The sequence below is a fragment of the Miniopterus natalensis genome, chromosome 20 (genome assembly GCF_054644295.1).
Source record: "Miniopterus natalensis isolate mMinNat1 chromosome 20, mMinNat1.hap1, whole genome shotgun sequence".
NCBI lineage: Eukaryota > Metazoa > Chordata > Mammalia > Chiroptera > Miniopteridae > Miniopterus > Miniopterus natalensis.
In genome coordinates, this window is record NC_142100.1 from 24,625,786 (window position 1) to 24,640,197 (window position 14,412).

The 14,412-nt window shown below is 45.9% G+C and overlaps 1 protein-coding gene across 1 annotated transcript in view; it reads right to left on the reverse strand.

The window, feature by feature from the left end:
• The window catches only part of CUX2 (cut like homeobox 2), a 163,197-nt gene that overhangs the window by 50,768 nt on the left and 98,017 nt on the right, over positions 1–14,412 (reverse strand). The window contains exons 2-3 of the mRNA XM_087828549.1: positions 10,320–10,430; positions 6,842–6,889 (exon numbers count right to left, since the gene is read on the reverse strand). Of these exons, the coding sequence (XP_087684675.1) occupies positions 6,842–6,889; positions 10,320–10,430 (159 nt within the window). The remainder of the gene's footprint in view (positions 1–6,841; positions 6,890–10,319; positions 10,431–14,412) is intronic.

Sequence of the window (14,412 nt, forward strand, 5' to 3'; positions counted from 1 at the left end):
ACCTGGCACCTTGACCAGCACATAAAACACCTATGAATGAATGAGGGCATGAGTGACTGTGTGAACGGCCACATGTCCCATGACACAGGCATGGCTGCTGCACTAGCTTTCGCTTTTGCCCCCCTCCCCACCCCCGGCAGATGCAAGTGCTAAAAGACGCTTGGCCGACAGTGGCACGAGATGGATGCGTTCCCTGCGGCCTCATCTCCCCACCGACTGGCCCTGCATGGCCTTCCACAATGCAGTCCATTAAAAGGCTTGTAAATTTTCATACACGAAAGCGGACTGTGGCGTCAGCACAGACTAATTGTTGTTAAATGTACGGGAATGTTACTGCCACGCCGCTGGAACGATCACTCTTCCCACCTCGGCCCATTCCTCTGCAGGCGGAAAGCTTACAACGTTCGCACAAGGCCAAAAAGCAATTCGTGTCAAAAAGATCAATAATATAAAAATAAAGCATGAGAATTCTAGTTAAAGGGAATGTCATATAAATATGTGCTTCACGTCCATGATTCCAAGATTAAAAAAATCAATCAATATCGTTCTTTAGATGATGTTATTTCTAATGAGAAATACCCGGAACAACTGCAAATAACTGCTTAACTGGGGGAAAAGCATTAATAATTTACTTTATAAGGCCTATGATGCCGAAAGAAAGAAGACTGCTGCTGCCTCTTAATTTGGTTGTAATACGGCATGACAGGTTCAATGATGCTTCGGTGGGTTCTTAATATTAAATTCAGAAAGATGTTCAGCTCATTATAAGTTTTACCCCAAGCTGGGCAAGGTAAAGCCAGAGGGGCAAGACTTGGTTATGGGAGCCAAGGAGACTTGCACCATCAACATTATTAAGTCATCAAACAGGAGGTGTAGGAAGTGTGTGTGCACATGGGTTAGCCCAAGACAGTAAGGAGGGACAGAAGTTCTTTTCACTGCAGCTGACTTAAGCTGCAAACAAAACCCTACTTATTGAGCACTTACGATATGCCAAGTCCTGGGCTCACTGCTCAGACCAGGCTCCCTGTCTGTGCTAGGCTTCCCTGGAAGATTCTGCCCGATAAAGCTCAGCAAAGACACATCTGAAAGGCATGGGTCTGTCTAAGCGATGAGGCCCTCTCCAGCCCTAACTACCTGCAAGCGTCCAATTCAGGCCCTCAATCTAGAATCTACGTCCTCAGCTCCTCCTATACCCCCCAGGTCCCTCGAGGGGCTCCAATCAGCCCTCCAAGCTGAGGTGGCAGGTGGGTTTGGGCAAGAGAAGGGAATTTGCAGCTCTCTGCTCACTTAAAAGTGAGGGACTCAGGGTAGATAGAGTTTGGCACCCTTGACTGGTGAGGTCTGCAGGGAAGAGTCTAGGATGCCTAGGACCACAGCAGGTCCTGATGTCTTAAATCTCAGACGAAGGTGGCACCCAGAAATCCACCTGAATCAGGCTGGCAAAGTATCCTCATCCCATTTTACAGATGGCACAGTAGAGGGTAAATGACTTAACTAGAGTTATACATATCTACTTGCTGACTGATTGTGTCATTCACTCATCTAACAAACACACACCAAGGCTGGCAGCTGTCAAGTTGGCAGGCACCATGCCATGCTTTGCCACCTAAACCACCCACAGGGGAGACAGCAAGACCCCGTCCTTTGCTTTTTTGCAAATCCCCATTTCAACATTACCTCTCTGCTCCTCCACACAGAACTTGTACTGATCTGCTCGAGACTCCCTTTAGCCATTGGGGCTTGTCTCAGAGATGCACCCACTCCCATTAGAATAAATACAAGGGAGAAGAGACAAACGCCTCAGAACTATTGACACTCCTGACCTGGGCCCACGGAGGGCAATGCCAGGCCTGGAGCTGAGAAGGTTTACGCCCTCTGTGTGCATTGGCTTCTGCCACAGGGACACCTGCCATGCCCCCTCTGGAATGAGGATGGGAGGAAGGCTGCACTCTGCAGACATGGACTAAGAACTTGGCACGTGGGGAAATGTTTTCAGAAGACTAGAATCTGCCACAAGGCTGAGGAAGAGGGGGCAGGGGTGGAGAAGAAAAGGGAGGGGAAGGTGGAAGAAAAAAGGAGGGGAGAAGAGAGAGGAGGCGAGAGTAAAAGAGAAGTGGGAAGAAGGAAGAACCTGTATTCTGAAAATCTGGGTGTTCTGGTGATTTATTGCTGTGTGAGCAACCACCCTTGAATGCAGTGCCTCCAAGCAACTTCTTATAATCTATCATGGTCCTGTGGGTTGACTGGGCTCAGCTGGGTGGCTCTCTCTTGTCATCTTCTAGGTGGTCACAGCAGCTGGAGCTCCTCTCTCATCCACCAGGGCCTCTCTATGTAGGTTGGGCTTCTCACAGAAGGGTGGTGGCAGGGTAGTCACACTTTTTATGAGAAGCTGGGCAGGAAGAGGCAGGAGGTGGAACTGCCCTGTCAGCTAAGGCCTCCACTTGGTACTGGCACAGGGTCACGTCCGCCACATTCTATGGGTTGAAGTAGACACAGGCCCAGATTCAAGGGATGGAGACAGGCTCCATCTCTCAATGGCAGAGTGCCAGGACATCATGCAGATGTGCATGGGATGGGAAGTGCTGTGCAGCCATCATGGGGAAGGGTGTGAACGTGAAGCTCAGCAAACAAGTGGAGGAAGGAAACCAACAGGTCTCTACAAGCTCTTGACATGATTCCTGGAAATCATTTCAATCATAGAAATTGAACTCCAGGGACACTCTTTGAGGGCAGGGATGGTGTTTCACCATCTTCGGACCTTCCACGGCCCTCGCCTGGAGTCTGGCACACAGTAGGTGTTCCATGAGTATTTGTTGAGTGGAACTGCAAGATTCCAAGTAGAACAGTGGCGCTTTGGGTAGGACACAAATGCTGGCCCTCCCCTACATGAAGAGGGGTCAAGCTGACAACAGGTTGTGACCTTCACTGGGCGCAGCACCTAAAACACCACCTGGTATGCAGGAGGTTCTCCATAAATATTTGTTGAGTGAATAAATGATTGCATGGACTCAACTGATGATGAATACATCTCTTGGAAAACAGTGTCTTGGCCTCCTCTCTAAGCTCCTAGAAGGTGCTCACACCATAAGAGCTCCCTCTGACCCTGAGAGCACGGAGAGAACATCTCAGCCTATGCAACCAAACACACCCACCACAATGAGGACAAATGACTCACCAGACACTCAAAAGAGAATTTTATTGAATTTCGTGCAACCTTACAAGCTGTGACAATTTACGGACAAGGAAACAGTGACCCAGAGACATAATAAAGTCACTTGCCAAAATCAGATAAGCAGTGTGAAGGTGGGACTCAGACCCTGGTGTCTGAACACCACACTCTCCTGCCTCCCCTGGGGGTCAGAGGCCCCGTCAGCCCCCTTGATTCCCAAACTGTTGTGTTTCGATCAGGCCCAGGTGAATGTGTCTCTTCCAGCTCAACCCAAAGGGTTTGCTATCATGCAGGCTACGCCACCTTCATGGTACAAGAAGGAAGTAGAGAAAAAAAATCTCCTAGCAGTCGCCCTGCCATCTTCCTGGCTGGGGCATTGCACATAGTCCTTAGAAAAGTTTCACCTCTAGTTTAGCATAACAAAACTTTTAATTTAGATGTTTTCATCTCTCTCTCCAAGTAAAAATAAGTTTAAAATAATGACTGTAATAAATGAAGGTAATTAATTGTAGTTTGTTCCTTTACTGTCTAGTCAGCTTAATTTTACCTTTTCAACTAATAATGAGAAAATAATTTTTGTGCTCGGAGGGTTAATGATATGTAACTGCGAGAACTGCTAATTGCATGTTGCAATCCATCCATCAACAACCCCATCTGTGCGACTTGATTATGTTTGCTAAATTATTGCTTTGAATTATCTTTCATAAAGCAACTTTTGTAATTAGCGGGGCTTTCGTCTTGCTCTTTTCTCTGCGAGCAAGGATATTCAAACTTTGGCCATTTCAAGCTGTCTCCATTAAGCCACCTTCTCTGGCTGTCTTTGTTTCCCTGAGCAGGGGGAATCAAGGCTGGCCTTTGAGCAATCAAGGCGGAGAGGAAAAGCTTCCTTGATTCGCAGCAGGGCAAATTCACTTCCTCTCCGCCTCCCTCCCACCAGCACACACACGCAGACTTGAAAAAAAAAGACAAGAAAAAAAAAAAAAAAAGACCCATAACACTCACATATATAGTATGAAAAGATAAAGAGGATGCCCAGATTCTGTATACACCGAGGCTGGTAGAGTAAAATTAGGGATGAACTTGAAGACGTTATATTTCAACAAGAGGTCCACACAGGGGAAGAAGGAGTGGCGGTATGATATTCAGCCCTGGCGTTTTATGGGCTAGTTTATGTGACTAGGGAAGGTGTTTGCCTCGGGGACTATTCCTGGGAGGTGATTAATACCCACTTGGGAATCCTCAGCTCTGAGCCCAGAGCCTGGTGGATCGTGAGAGAAAAGCGGCATAAAGGATGAACCCTCATTAAAAAAATTAAAATGAAAATCAAATTTGGATTATGAACGGCCTGTGTGTGTGTAGCTTGTCCTGGATGAAGAAGATGCTTTTTATTAACACCTTTCTTTGGCGGTGTGTCTCCCCTGAGGCCTGGGGAGGGCCGTGGCTGCCGCAATGGATTAGTCAATAGATCATGAGGAAAGCAGGGGTTTCGGGAATAAAACGCCAGACAAATGTAGTCTTTTTGGTACATTAAAGGGACAATGAAAAGCCATCTTAAGAAAATTAATGAATTTCTTTGAAGATCCCCAGCTATTACAACAGTGTCTATTCAACATGCCAAATGGGTTTGGAAATGAGAATTCAGCTTTGTCTCTCCTTTTGGCCCCACTAAGACTTACTCTCCCCCAACACTTATTGAGTACCAACTATGTGCCAGACACCCTGTCAACATGTCAAGTGCCTCTACTTAGTTCTTTAAATCCTTGCAGTTAAGTTACATTTGCCAAAGAAGGAAAGCTGAAGCCCAGAGACGTTAAGAAACTTCCCCCAGGCCACACAGCTAGTGTAAGTGGCAGGGCTGAGATTCAGGCCAGACCTAAGTCTTATTTGCATGTGCTTCCCACCATCCTGCTCTCAGGTCTCCTGTGGATCATCAACCAAACCTAATGTTTAACTTCTTCTCCTATGGAAAAGATGACATAAGTCATGCCTGTTTCCTACAGGGACAGAAAGACTCCTTCTTTTGGATAAAAAGCCTTGAGCACCTAAGAAAGGGGCAGAATCCAGCCCTGGTACAGTGAAGGCTGGATAAACCTATATTGGAGGTGACTGGCAGGAAAAAAACAAGCAAGACTTCTAACACTGAAGGCAACGTTCAAAGCACTTCATCGGTGTTAACTTGGTTCTTCCTCAGTCACAACCCTATGAAGTAGGTATAATTATCATTTAACTTTATAGATTTGAAACAGAGGCACAGAGAGGTCAAGTAAGTTGCTTAAGGTCAAACAGCTAGTAACTGGCAGAGGCAGGATTCAAACCCAGGCTGACTCTGGAGTCTGTGCTCTTCACTCCCTAATAGCTCTCTACATGCCAGGCATTACATTAAACCTTTCCCTGCATTATATCTCAGTTTATTCTCAAAACAACATGAAAAAGTCTATATAGTATCTTTATTCCCATTTAACAGACAGGGAAACTGAGGCTCTAAGTGGCTAAGAGAAGCTCCACCACACCAAAAGTTTGATACCTATGTTGGGGCTGAGCAGAGGGATCAGCTGCTTGAGAGGCTCATGTGCTGAGTGTCCTTCATGGGACCAGGAGTTGACAGATGAGGACCTCTTTTTTAAAACACACAAGGCCATGACAACACATTCCCAACATTATTAGTCTTCTTTCTGTTTTTGTTTTCCCCCCCTTCCAGCTCAGGCACCTCACAACCAAATGAATCAATACTGAATGGCTCTATAAATAAATAAGCACATCAGTCAACTCAGTAATAAAATGAAGGGATGAAAAATATGGAAATCAGCGACATTTGTGTAAATCCAGTTATTGTTTACTTTAATATTGCCTTGTGAGCTTATGCAGCTCCAAAGAGACAGATTTAAAGTAATGTGGCACTTGTCAGATGACAGACTTAAAACGCATCTCTGCTGGCAAGCTCTGGGAAGGGGCAATCCTTCCGGGGTCCTGCTTGAATCCAGGGGAAGACCAAGAAGAACCCCGTGAAGATGGAACATGTGAGAAATGACCTCCCCTTCCACTCTCCTGCCTACGTGTAATTTCATTCTTTTCCTAGCCTACCTCCTATACCAGCCAGACAAGTGGACATTCTCAGAATCCTGGTCACAAAGTCAAGCCAAGAAGAGAAATGGGAGAGGTCCAGCTACATCCCAGGGCTCCAGGAAAGCAAGAGGAACTGGCTGAGGGCAGCTTGGCTGCTGCCAAAGGAACTAGGGCCTGATGGGTGGGCAGGTAGAGAGGATTTCAGGACAGGCTGGTAAGTGTTTGGACTTATCTGCAAGGCTGCCTTAGAGAATCAAAGCAGAGTAGAATGCCAGAGGAGAGCAAAAATGACCAAGTACAAACGTCCAAAAATGAGAAAACAGCCTGGATGGTGAAGTGGTTTGTTCAAGTCATAGATATTACATGTAGCAGAGCTGGCATAAGACTGGGCAGCATCTAGGAAGAGGGGCATTTCTTGGGATCAGACACTGGGCTCTCATCAAACACAACAGAGAACCCACTCTTAGCACAACACCATTGGCTGATCAGAGGGAACGGGGCAGAGAAATTTCTCCCAAATGTCCAGAGGCTGCTGGCCTCCTCTGGTGACTCCAGGTGGGATAGGGGAGGGAACTGAGTTTGGGATATGCCATGGGCCTTCAGTCTTACCTCAGCCTGGAAGCTTTTTAATACAGGAGCCACCATCTCTCTGATTTCCTGAAAAAGAGATCAGTGAAGAGTTCACCATAGTGCCAGTTGGGACACCCATGGCCCCTGATTGCAGCTCACTGCTGTCCCCTAGGTCAGCATTTCCCATGTGTCCTGTGGACTTGTGCTCAATGGAATTTTGTTAAGAGTTCCTCAAATATACACCTACGCACAGACACATACACATAAGGAGACACATCAAATCCAGCATCGAGTTTCTCTCCCGCATGACTTTTTGAAGCCTTTAATATAATGCACACTGGGAATTTCTAGAAGAGGGGGAGAAGAAGTAGCATTTCCCAAATGGATTTGATCATGGAATTCTCTTTGATGCAAGAACCTGTGCGACTGGAGGTCCATCATGGGATACTCTTTGGAGTGGGGACTGGAGAGATGACCCCAATTCTCCACATACAGGTTCATGTCACCAAAGTCCCTTCATGACAACCTTCAGTCCTTTAGGTGTTGTCAGGGACTGTCTCCTTCAGGTTGCCATCTCTGCTTCCCCACCCAGCATTTTAGCAACGTTACTCTGTATTCGTCTCTCCTTCCTCACCAGAACGTGTGGCTTCTGGCAACCTGGTTGGGTCATCCCTCATGGCATCCAGCTCAAGAGGAAGGGCTCTGTAAAGGTCTGATGACCTCCATGGCTGTTTTCAGAAGGGAGCCTCCTATTTCCAGACCCTAATGTCCTGCTTTTTACAAGTGACTTTGAGGTTCCCAGCCCCAAGGGCTCCCATGGTGGACTCCTATGAGTTCTCCCCAGCATGCAAGAGAGAGGCTTTTAAAATCAAGCGTCCCAAGATCCCAACCCTAAATGCTCCAGTTTCCTCTGCAACTCATGGGTGAATCACCCTGCCTCTTTCAGTCATGACCCACAAGAAGGAGCTGGGGTCGCACAAGCATGGGGAGGGAGTGGGCAGCAGAGAGAAGCAAGAAAGAAAAACACGGGCAGAAGAATACCTATGTTCAGGTAAAGAATAAGGTTGTGTTGCTTCTGCCCTGGAGAAAATCCCACTTCTGGGTTCTGGGTCCCTCTTCTCACTGACTGATGTGTCCCCTAGGGCTTCGCAGAGCCTCTGATATGCAGATGTATGTTGGGGATCTTCAGAAGGGACATAGGTAGTACATGTGAACCAAGTGGATTTGATCACGGGAAACCATAGGCACACAGGCTGAGTAATGGGGGGAAAAATGCAGGTCAAAGGTTGTGAACGAAAGGGCCATCAGAGGCTGGAGGAAGGCAGGCTGGGAGGTCCTGTGGCAAACCTCTGGAGGGAACACAAGTCTAATGAGGGTGATAGCTACTCAGCTCTGTGTGGTGACTGTCACATGGGCATGAAGCCTCCATGTGGCCAGGTCTACCAAGTAGTCTCAAAGATGCTGGAAATCGAGGTTTTTGGTTAAAATCTCCCGAGATGCTAAACATTGGCAACTTACTATAAAATTTAAAAGGCTTTATAAACAAAATAAAACAGTTGGGCAGGAAGCCTCTGGTTCAGGTTCAGGAAATGTCAGTGCCTGAAGGGACTCAGGAACCAAGTCTCCAGTCCCCTGAATTTACAGAAAGGGAGACTGAGGCCCTGAGCAGACTGGCTTGCTCAAGCCTCTGCAGGATTGAGGGGCACGGCTGGAATCTGATGCAGGTCAACAGATTTCCCAAAGAGGCTCTTCTCACCACCCCACACTCAAGTGAGTTTAGAGGACTCAAGTCTGAGGAGGGGGTTAGAAGGACTTCAGGCCAATGCCCTGTCTGCTTAACCTTTGGGGGAAGAGGAGCCAAGGCACCAGCGGGATGTGAGCTGGGCTCCAGCCAGATGATGTTCTTAAATAAAGCCTTGGCATGACTCTCCCCATCAGGAGAGACTGGTTCCAAAAATGAAAATTTTCAGAGGCACGACTATAATAGAAATGGAAACTTATTCCTCCTAATTACGTAATTGCATAATTATGCAGTATTAAAATTATGTAAGCCGAACTCGAGGCTTAAAACCTGGCCTGGATTTCCCTCCTCACCTGGGCCTGGGGAAGGGGGATGAGATGGAAGGCTATGAAGGCCTGGGGTGCTTTCGTCTCTGCTTCGCAAAGACTGGAGTTAGAGGCAAAGCTTCTGGTACTCATTCCAGGCAAAAAAAAATCAGTTTAAAGACCAAGATATTCTTTGTTCTAAGAGGGAAGGGAAAGTTGCTCAGCATTGCCATTCTTAGCTCCTGTGGTCAAACTAAGGATTTGATATGGCCTTTCTGAAGCCAGGATATGGGAAACAGAACTAAGATTCCTGCCCCATCTCTAAGCGCACCGTCCTTCAGCTCTCAAACCTGAGTCCTTCTAGTTCTAGATGGATCCTACTTCCCTCTCTGGCACTGAAGAACCAAAGATATCCATGACTCGTGCGAGGAGGGTTCCACAGCTAAGAGGCTGCCCCCTCTGTCCGTGTGGCCCGATTCCTGATAGGCCTGCCTCTTCTCTATCTTTCCATGGACTCCTCCTCCATCAGCAAGATGGCAACAGGACCCCTTGAAGACTCCAACAGGCAGAGTGGAATCAACATCTCCAAGTCTGATGCTCCCAGAAGGCGGGATCCTGCTCTACCCTCCTCTGAGACCCAGGCCACTGGAGCAGGTTTGCACAGACACCTCAACTAACCTCTGCTGACCAGAGCAGCACAGTGGGCTTTAGAGGTGGTCAGGGTCTCTGTTTCCCATAATGGCTCTGAGGTGCCACACAACTGCCAACATTATATGGAGTCAGAAGGCTTTATTTTTCCTATTTGTATTTACTTTATCATTAAAAAAAAATAAAATTGAGAAGCAACAGGGGGCCTGATAGAAGAGGGAAAGGAATTCACACATTCACCCCTGTAAAGAACGGAAACAAGTCCTTTCTAGTCTCTTCTCCTGGGGGGCCTTACATTGCTTGGGGCTGGTCATTATCTGGACCACCCTCATGGCAGCTGGGAAAGACAAAGCTGGTGGCTGGAGTTGTAAGGGAAGGGGGGAAGGGTAGAACAAGGCATATATATGGGGGGTGGGAGGCAGTTTCAGAGATGGAGGGAAGGACAGGAGGGGGTGGTTGTAGCTGTAACCTCTCAGACGCCAATGGAAAAGTAAAGTAAAATAAAGAACTCTAGACAGATTGCTTTTGCCATCAAGGCCAAGCTTTTGACTTAGATATGAATGTGGGGAGAGAATGGATGTTTTATAGAGCCCTCAAAAACAATGACTTCAGTGGAGAAGTGCCCTGCCCTTACTTTAGACAGCACCGCTGAGCTCCACTATACTGAGAGTCCCCGAAAGAATGGGGGCTGTAATTTTTCTTTGGGGCTAATTAGCTTCTTTTCTTGTTAGTCACTTATGTCTACAGTTTTCAAAATATAGTTTGAACAAAGAAAAATCTGCATTCCTACTGAGTTAATTCTATAACAGCAAATATACTGTACCTCAGGTACATTTTTCTTAAATTCCCGGCGGAGTTCAATTAAATGTTTATGAGAATGTTCACTCTCCTCCTGCCGTGCAGACAGCTCAGAAGCGACGGAATTAAGCTCCTTCTGGAACAATAAAAAAAGAGAGAGAGAGAAAAAAGAAAAAGATTTTTTCCCCTCCTTTTCCTTTTTAATCATCATACAAAACAGCATTCCGAACAAGTTTTCTTAACTTACAAAGCTGAGAAAAGACAGGATATTGACTCCTGGCACAAATGAATAATTTACGAAACTGGGGATGCAACCAAAAAAAATCCAGGGCAGCTTTTTTTGTTGGTCGGAAGTCGGGCCAGATCAATAAACTCCCATAAAGTTGGGTGGAGTTGTTTTTTTCATCTCTCCCCCACCCCCCTGCCCCACCTCTTAAATTTCCAAACGAGCGATGGCATAAGCTTGTCAGTAACTGTAGAAAACATCTCCAAACCGTGTCAAAATAGTCAAGTGCGGCATATTGTATGGGCATATTATAGTGTAAGAAAGTGCTGTCGACAGCTTTCATATATCAGAGGTGGGAATCGTTCCAACTATGACTTACTTACACTTAAGGGTTCATAAATACGCCTTTTAAGATATAGATGGCTTTTTAATTTCAGTAGATTTTGGAAAAATGAAGGTGCCAATAAGAAGCAAGCTGACCTTTTGTGTATCCTGCAGTAAATCATTTAAGGTTCACTCCAAGTGTAAGAAATATTTCATTGAAGACTCCTGAATCCAGAAGAAATGGATTAGAAGGAGCCTTGCTTACGTGCAGTGAAGGTGTCCAGACCAGGTTTTTGCAGGACATACCATCGAGGGGGGAAAAGAGAGTGAAGGATGGAGTGGCGGAAGCACCAGCTCACACACGTCACAGACAATGCCTGCTGGTGGTACATGTATATTTGATCACCCCTCTTGTGGCTTTCTTCACTGTAATGGCAGCAGTTTCACAAGGGGAGTACAATTCACCATGAGTTGTCATGGATTTCATTTGCATAATTCAAGAAACACTCTGTTTATGTGGTCTGCTGCTTTCCTGCACCATCCCAAGATGGGCTTTTTTTCTGGACCATAACTCGAGGAGCATTTCTGTATTTATCACCCGATTATATCTGCAGCAATCAAGCCCTATAATTTCCTAAATCCGGTGATGCAATAAATTTCTGCAATCAGATTTATTAAAAACACACACGCAGATGCGGGAGTGTATTTCTAGGGTGAACTCTTTAATCTAACATATGTATGATGCGGCCCGGCACCGTGCTGAAAGACCCCATTTGTCACTGCTAATACGCATTCATCTTGCACACACAATGAAACACTTTTACCATTAGATAATGAAATAAAAGTACTATTAACCCGCTGCAAATCCTTTTCCCTCTAAGAGATGAAATGCATGGTAATTGTCTTATATCATGTCTGAGAGTCGGTAAATCTGCTCAATAGCAGTTCAGCATAGCACCATAAACCTCATGCCCATCAGAGGCTGGAAAGCCTACCCCAAACCCAGGATAAGTGTCTCTGCCCACAGAGCCTTTGGGAGAAATCGGGGAGGGAATTTCTATTTTTGGAGAAATGTCTAACCTCTTTGGAGAATCGTGAGGCTAGAAGGGAAAAGGTTGAAGCATAAAGATAGCGATTAAAAGAGAGTGGCAAGGGAATAGGACCTGTGGTGCTCTCCAAGGTGCTGAAACCAATTCTGTGCCACAGTAGTGGGCACACCAACTTGAAGGGGTGGGGGCTTAGGGTGCAAATGCCCCATGGAATTTTGAGCCAGGTGAGGAACAAGGTGTCCTGGGAGAGAGAAACAAAAACAGTTTCTAACAGTCTGCCAAGGTGACAGAAGGGAAAAAAATGAAGATTTTTGGTTTATCATCATTTAAAAATAATCTGTTTCCAATAAAGAAACTATAATGGACCAGAGTCCAAAAACTGAATGATTGGGGACAGATCTGTATTTGCAGCAACTGGGCTAATAAAAGGTAGACAAACACCAACCAGGTGGTACAGACAGGTGGACAGAACCTCACTTGGCAGAAGAGAAGAAACTGGAGTGTCATGGTCAGTTGAGTTGTGGCAGAGTGATCACACTTGTTCTTAGCTTTTCTCACCTATCCTGGAGACAAAGATGTGATTTTTACATTGCTGGAGGACAATCAGAACTGGGACTTGAGTTGACATCACTTTGGTTTTGGGTTATCCTGTATCTGACACTATGTTTTTATCTCTGGGACACTGCCCTTCCCTGCACCACAGCAACCAATATTCCTGGTGGGGGTGCTGGACTTGGACTCCTCATTTAAAACATCCAACCCAGCTCTGAAAGGAAATCTCAGAGAGGAAAAGTCCAACTGCCTGTTAAGACGACACTGGCTCCCTCCACCCAAACCTCCTAGGCTGCTGGTGGGTTGAATCTGTCTGCTGTGATAGCATTTCAAACAGAGCAGAGGCGAGATCAGGCCAGGGAGTATCAACAGAGCCCCAGCCCTGGCCCTAAACAAGCCCAGATCTTGGTGTCTTTCCTGTTCAGCCCTAGAGGAGCAGATGATATGACTGATGTCCATGTTCTCAACTTTGCCTAAATATGATCATCCTTCAACCCTAAGTTCTTGCCACATTTCTGTGGTAAGCTCACTAACGACAACAACAATAATGACCATAACTACCATTTATTGGGTGCTTACATGTACCAGGCACCACGGTAAGCTCCTTGCATACATTATCTCATGTAACAAACACATTAACGTGTTTGTTAGGTAATTCAAGCAGGAATGAAGGAATAGTCTATTCTAATAATTCAGGTGTGAATTATCTCCTTAGTGGATTATAAAGGCAAAATTGTAAAGCCCTGCTCCTCACAGGGCTTCTACTCCACTTCCCCACTAGCTGGGGGATGTTCAGGGAGCTCGTTCTAAATGCTATAAATGTGAAAAGCATCAAGCACAGTACCAAGTGTTCAATAAACGCTGGCTGATATGAATCTTATATTTAGATAAACTAGAGCTCAGAAAACACTTCACTAAACCAGTGCTTCTAACAGTTTTAGATTTCACAGGTAAGTAAAAATCTCACCAAAAAGAAAAATAAAATCATCAAGACTGAGAGACTATTGCCAAGTTTCACTTTACCAAGCAAAGGCATTAAAAACCACTCTCTCCCACCCTAAAAGATAGGATATTTGACCATCAACAAAGGCAAGTGGGCCAGTGACAGAACTGACAAGTCTTTAAAAATAAACACGTTTAAAATAAAAAAGCTCATAGCACTGTATTTTGAAGGAACAGAAAAACTCTCATCCACATAAACCATAACTGGTCTGAAGTGGAGTTTTAGAAATGAGTGTCTGAACCACGGCACATATACACAGCTAGCCTCTCCTGTGATGATCAAGCAGAATTCAGGATCCTCTCCCACCCCAGCCCCCAGCCCCCAGCCCCAGGGAGCCATGATTAACACAGCCCCAGACTTTGGGCCAGGCACAGGCAGGGTGGAGACTCATCTGATTAACCGGCCATCAGCAGCAGACAGACAGCCCGGAGCCCGGCGCAGACCATTCAAATAATGATCATCATAAACAGCCCATTTGCAACTAAAAAGAAATAATTTTAATGAGCTTGAAGCAGATGATAGATGCAGCTGAGGCTCAGGCCAATGTGCAGAGAGAAAGGAAGCTGGGATTGAGCTGCTCCCAGGACCAGGAGCAGCTCGAGAGCCATGCTGTTAGCCCACTGTCAGTGCCCACTGGCCAGAGAATGCCCCCAGCTCTCTAGGGTCTGCCATCATCACGGTGCTGGGCAACCTTGGGACTTAGACCTCCAAGGCACTCACAGTCTCGGAACATCTGAGCCAGAAGGAACCTTTGAGTTGTCCAGTCCATCATTGTAGAAACTTCAACCACACATACCCCTCTGCATGAATTTTTCCATTTTGATATTCCACATGAATTTCTATTTACTTTTTATATCGTCAAGTTGACTATTTCTATTTGATTGGGACATGCATAGCTTTAAGTTCAATTTTAAGATAGAATTTTTGCATCCTTGTAACCACTGCCCAGATTGAGGTATAGAAT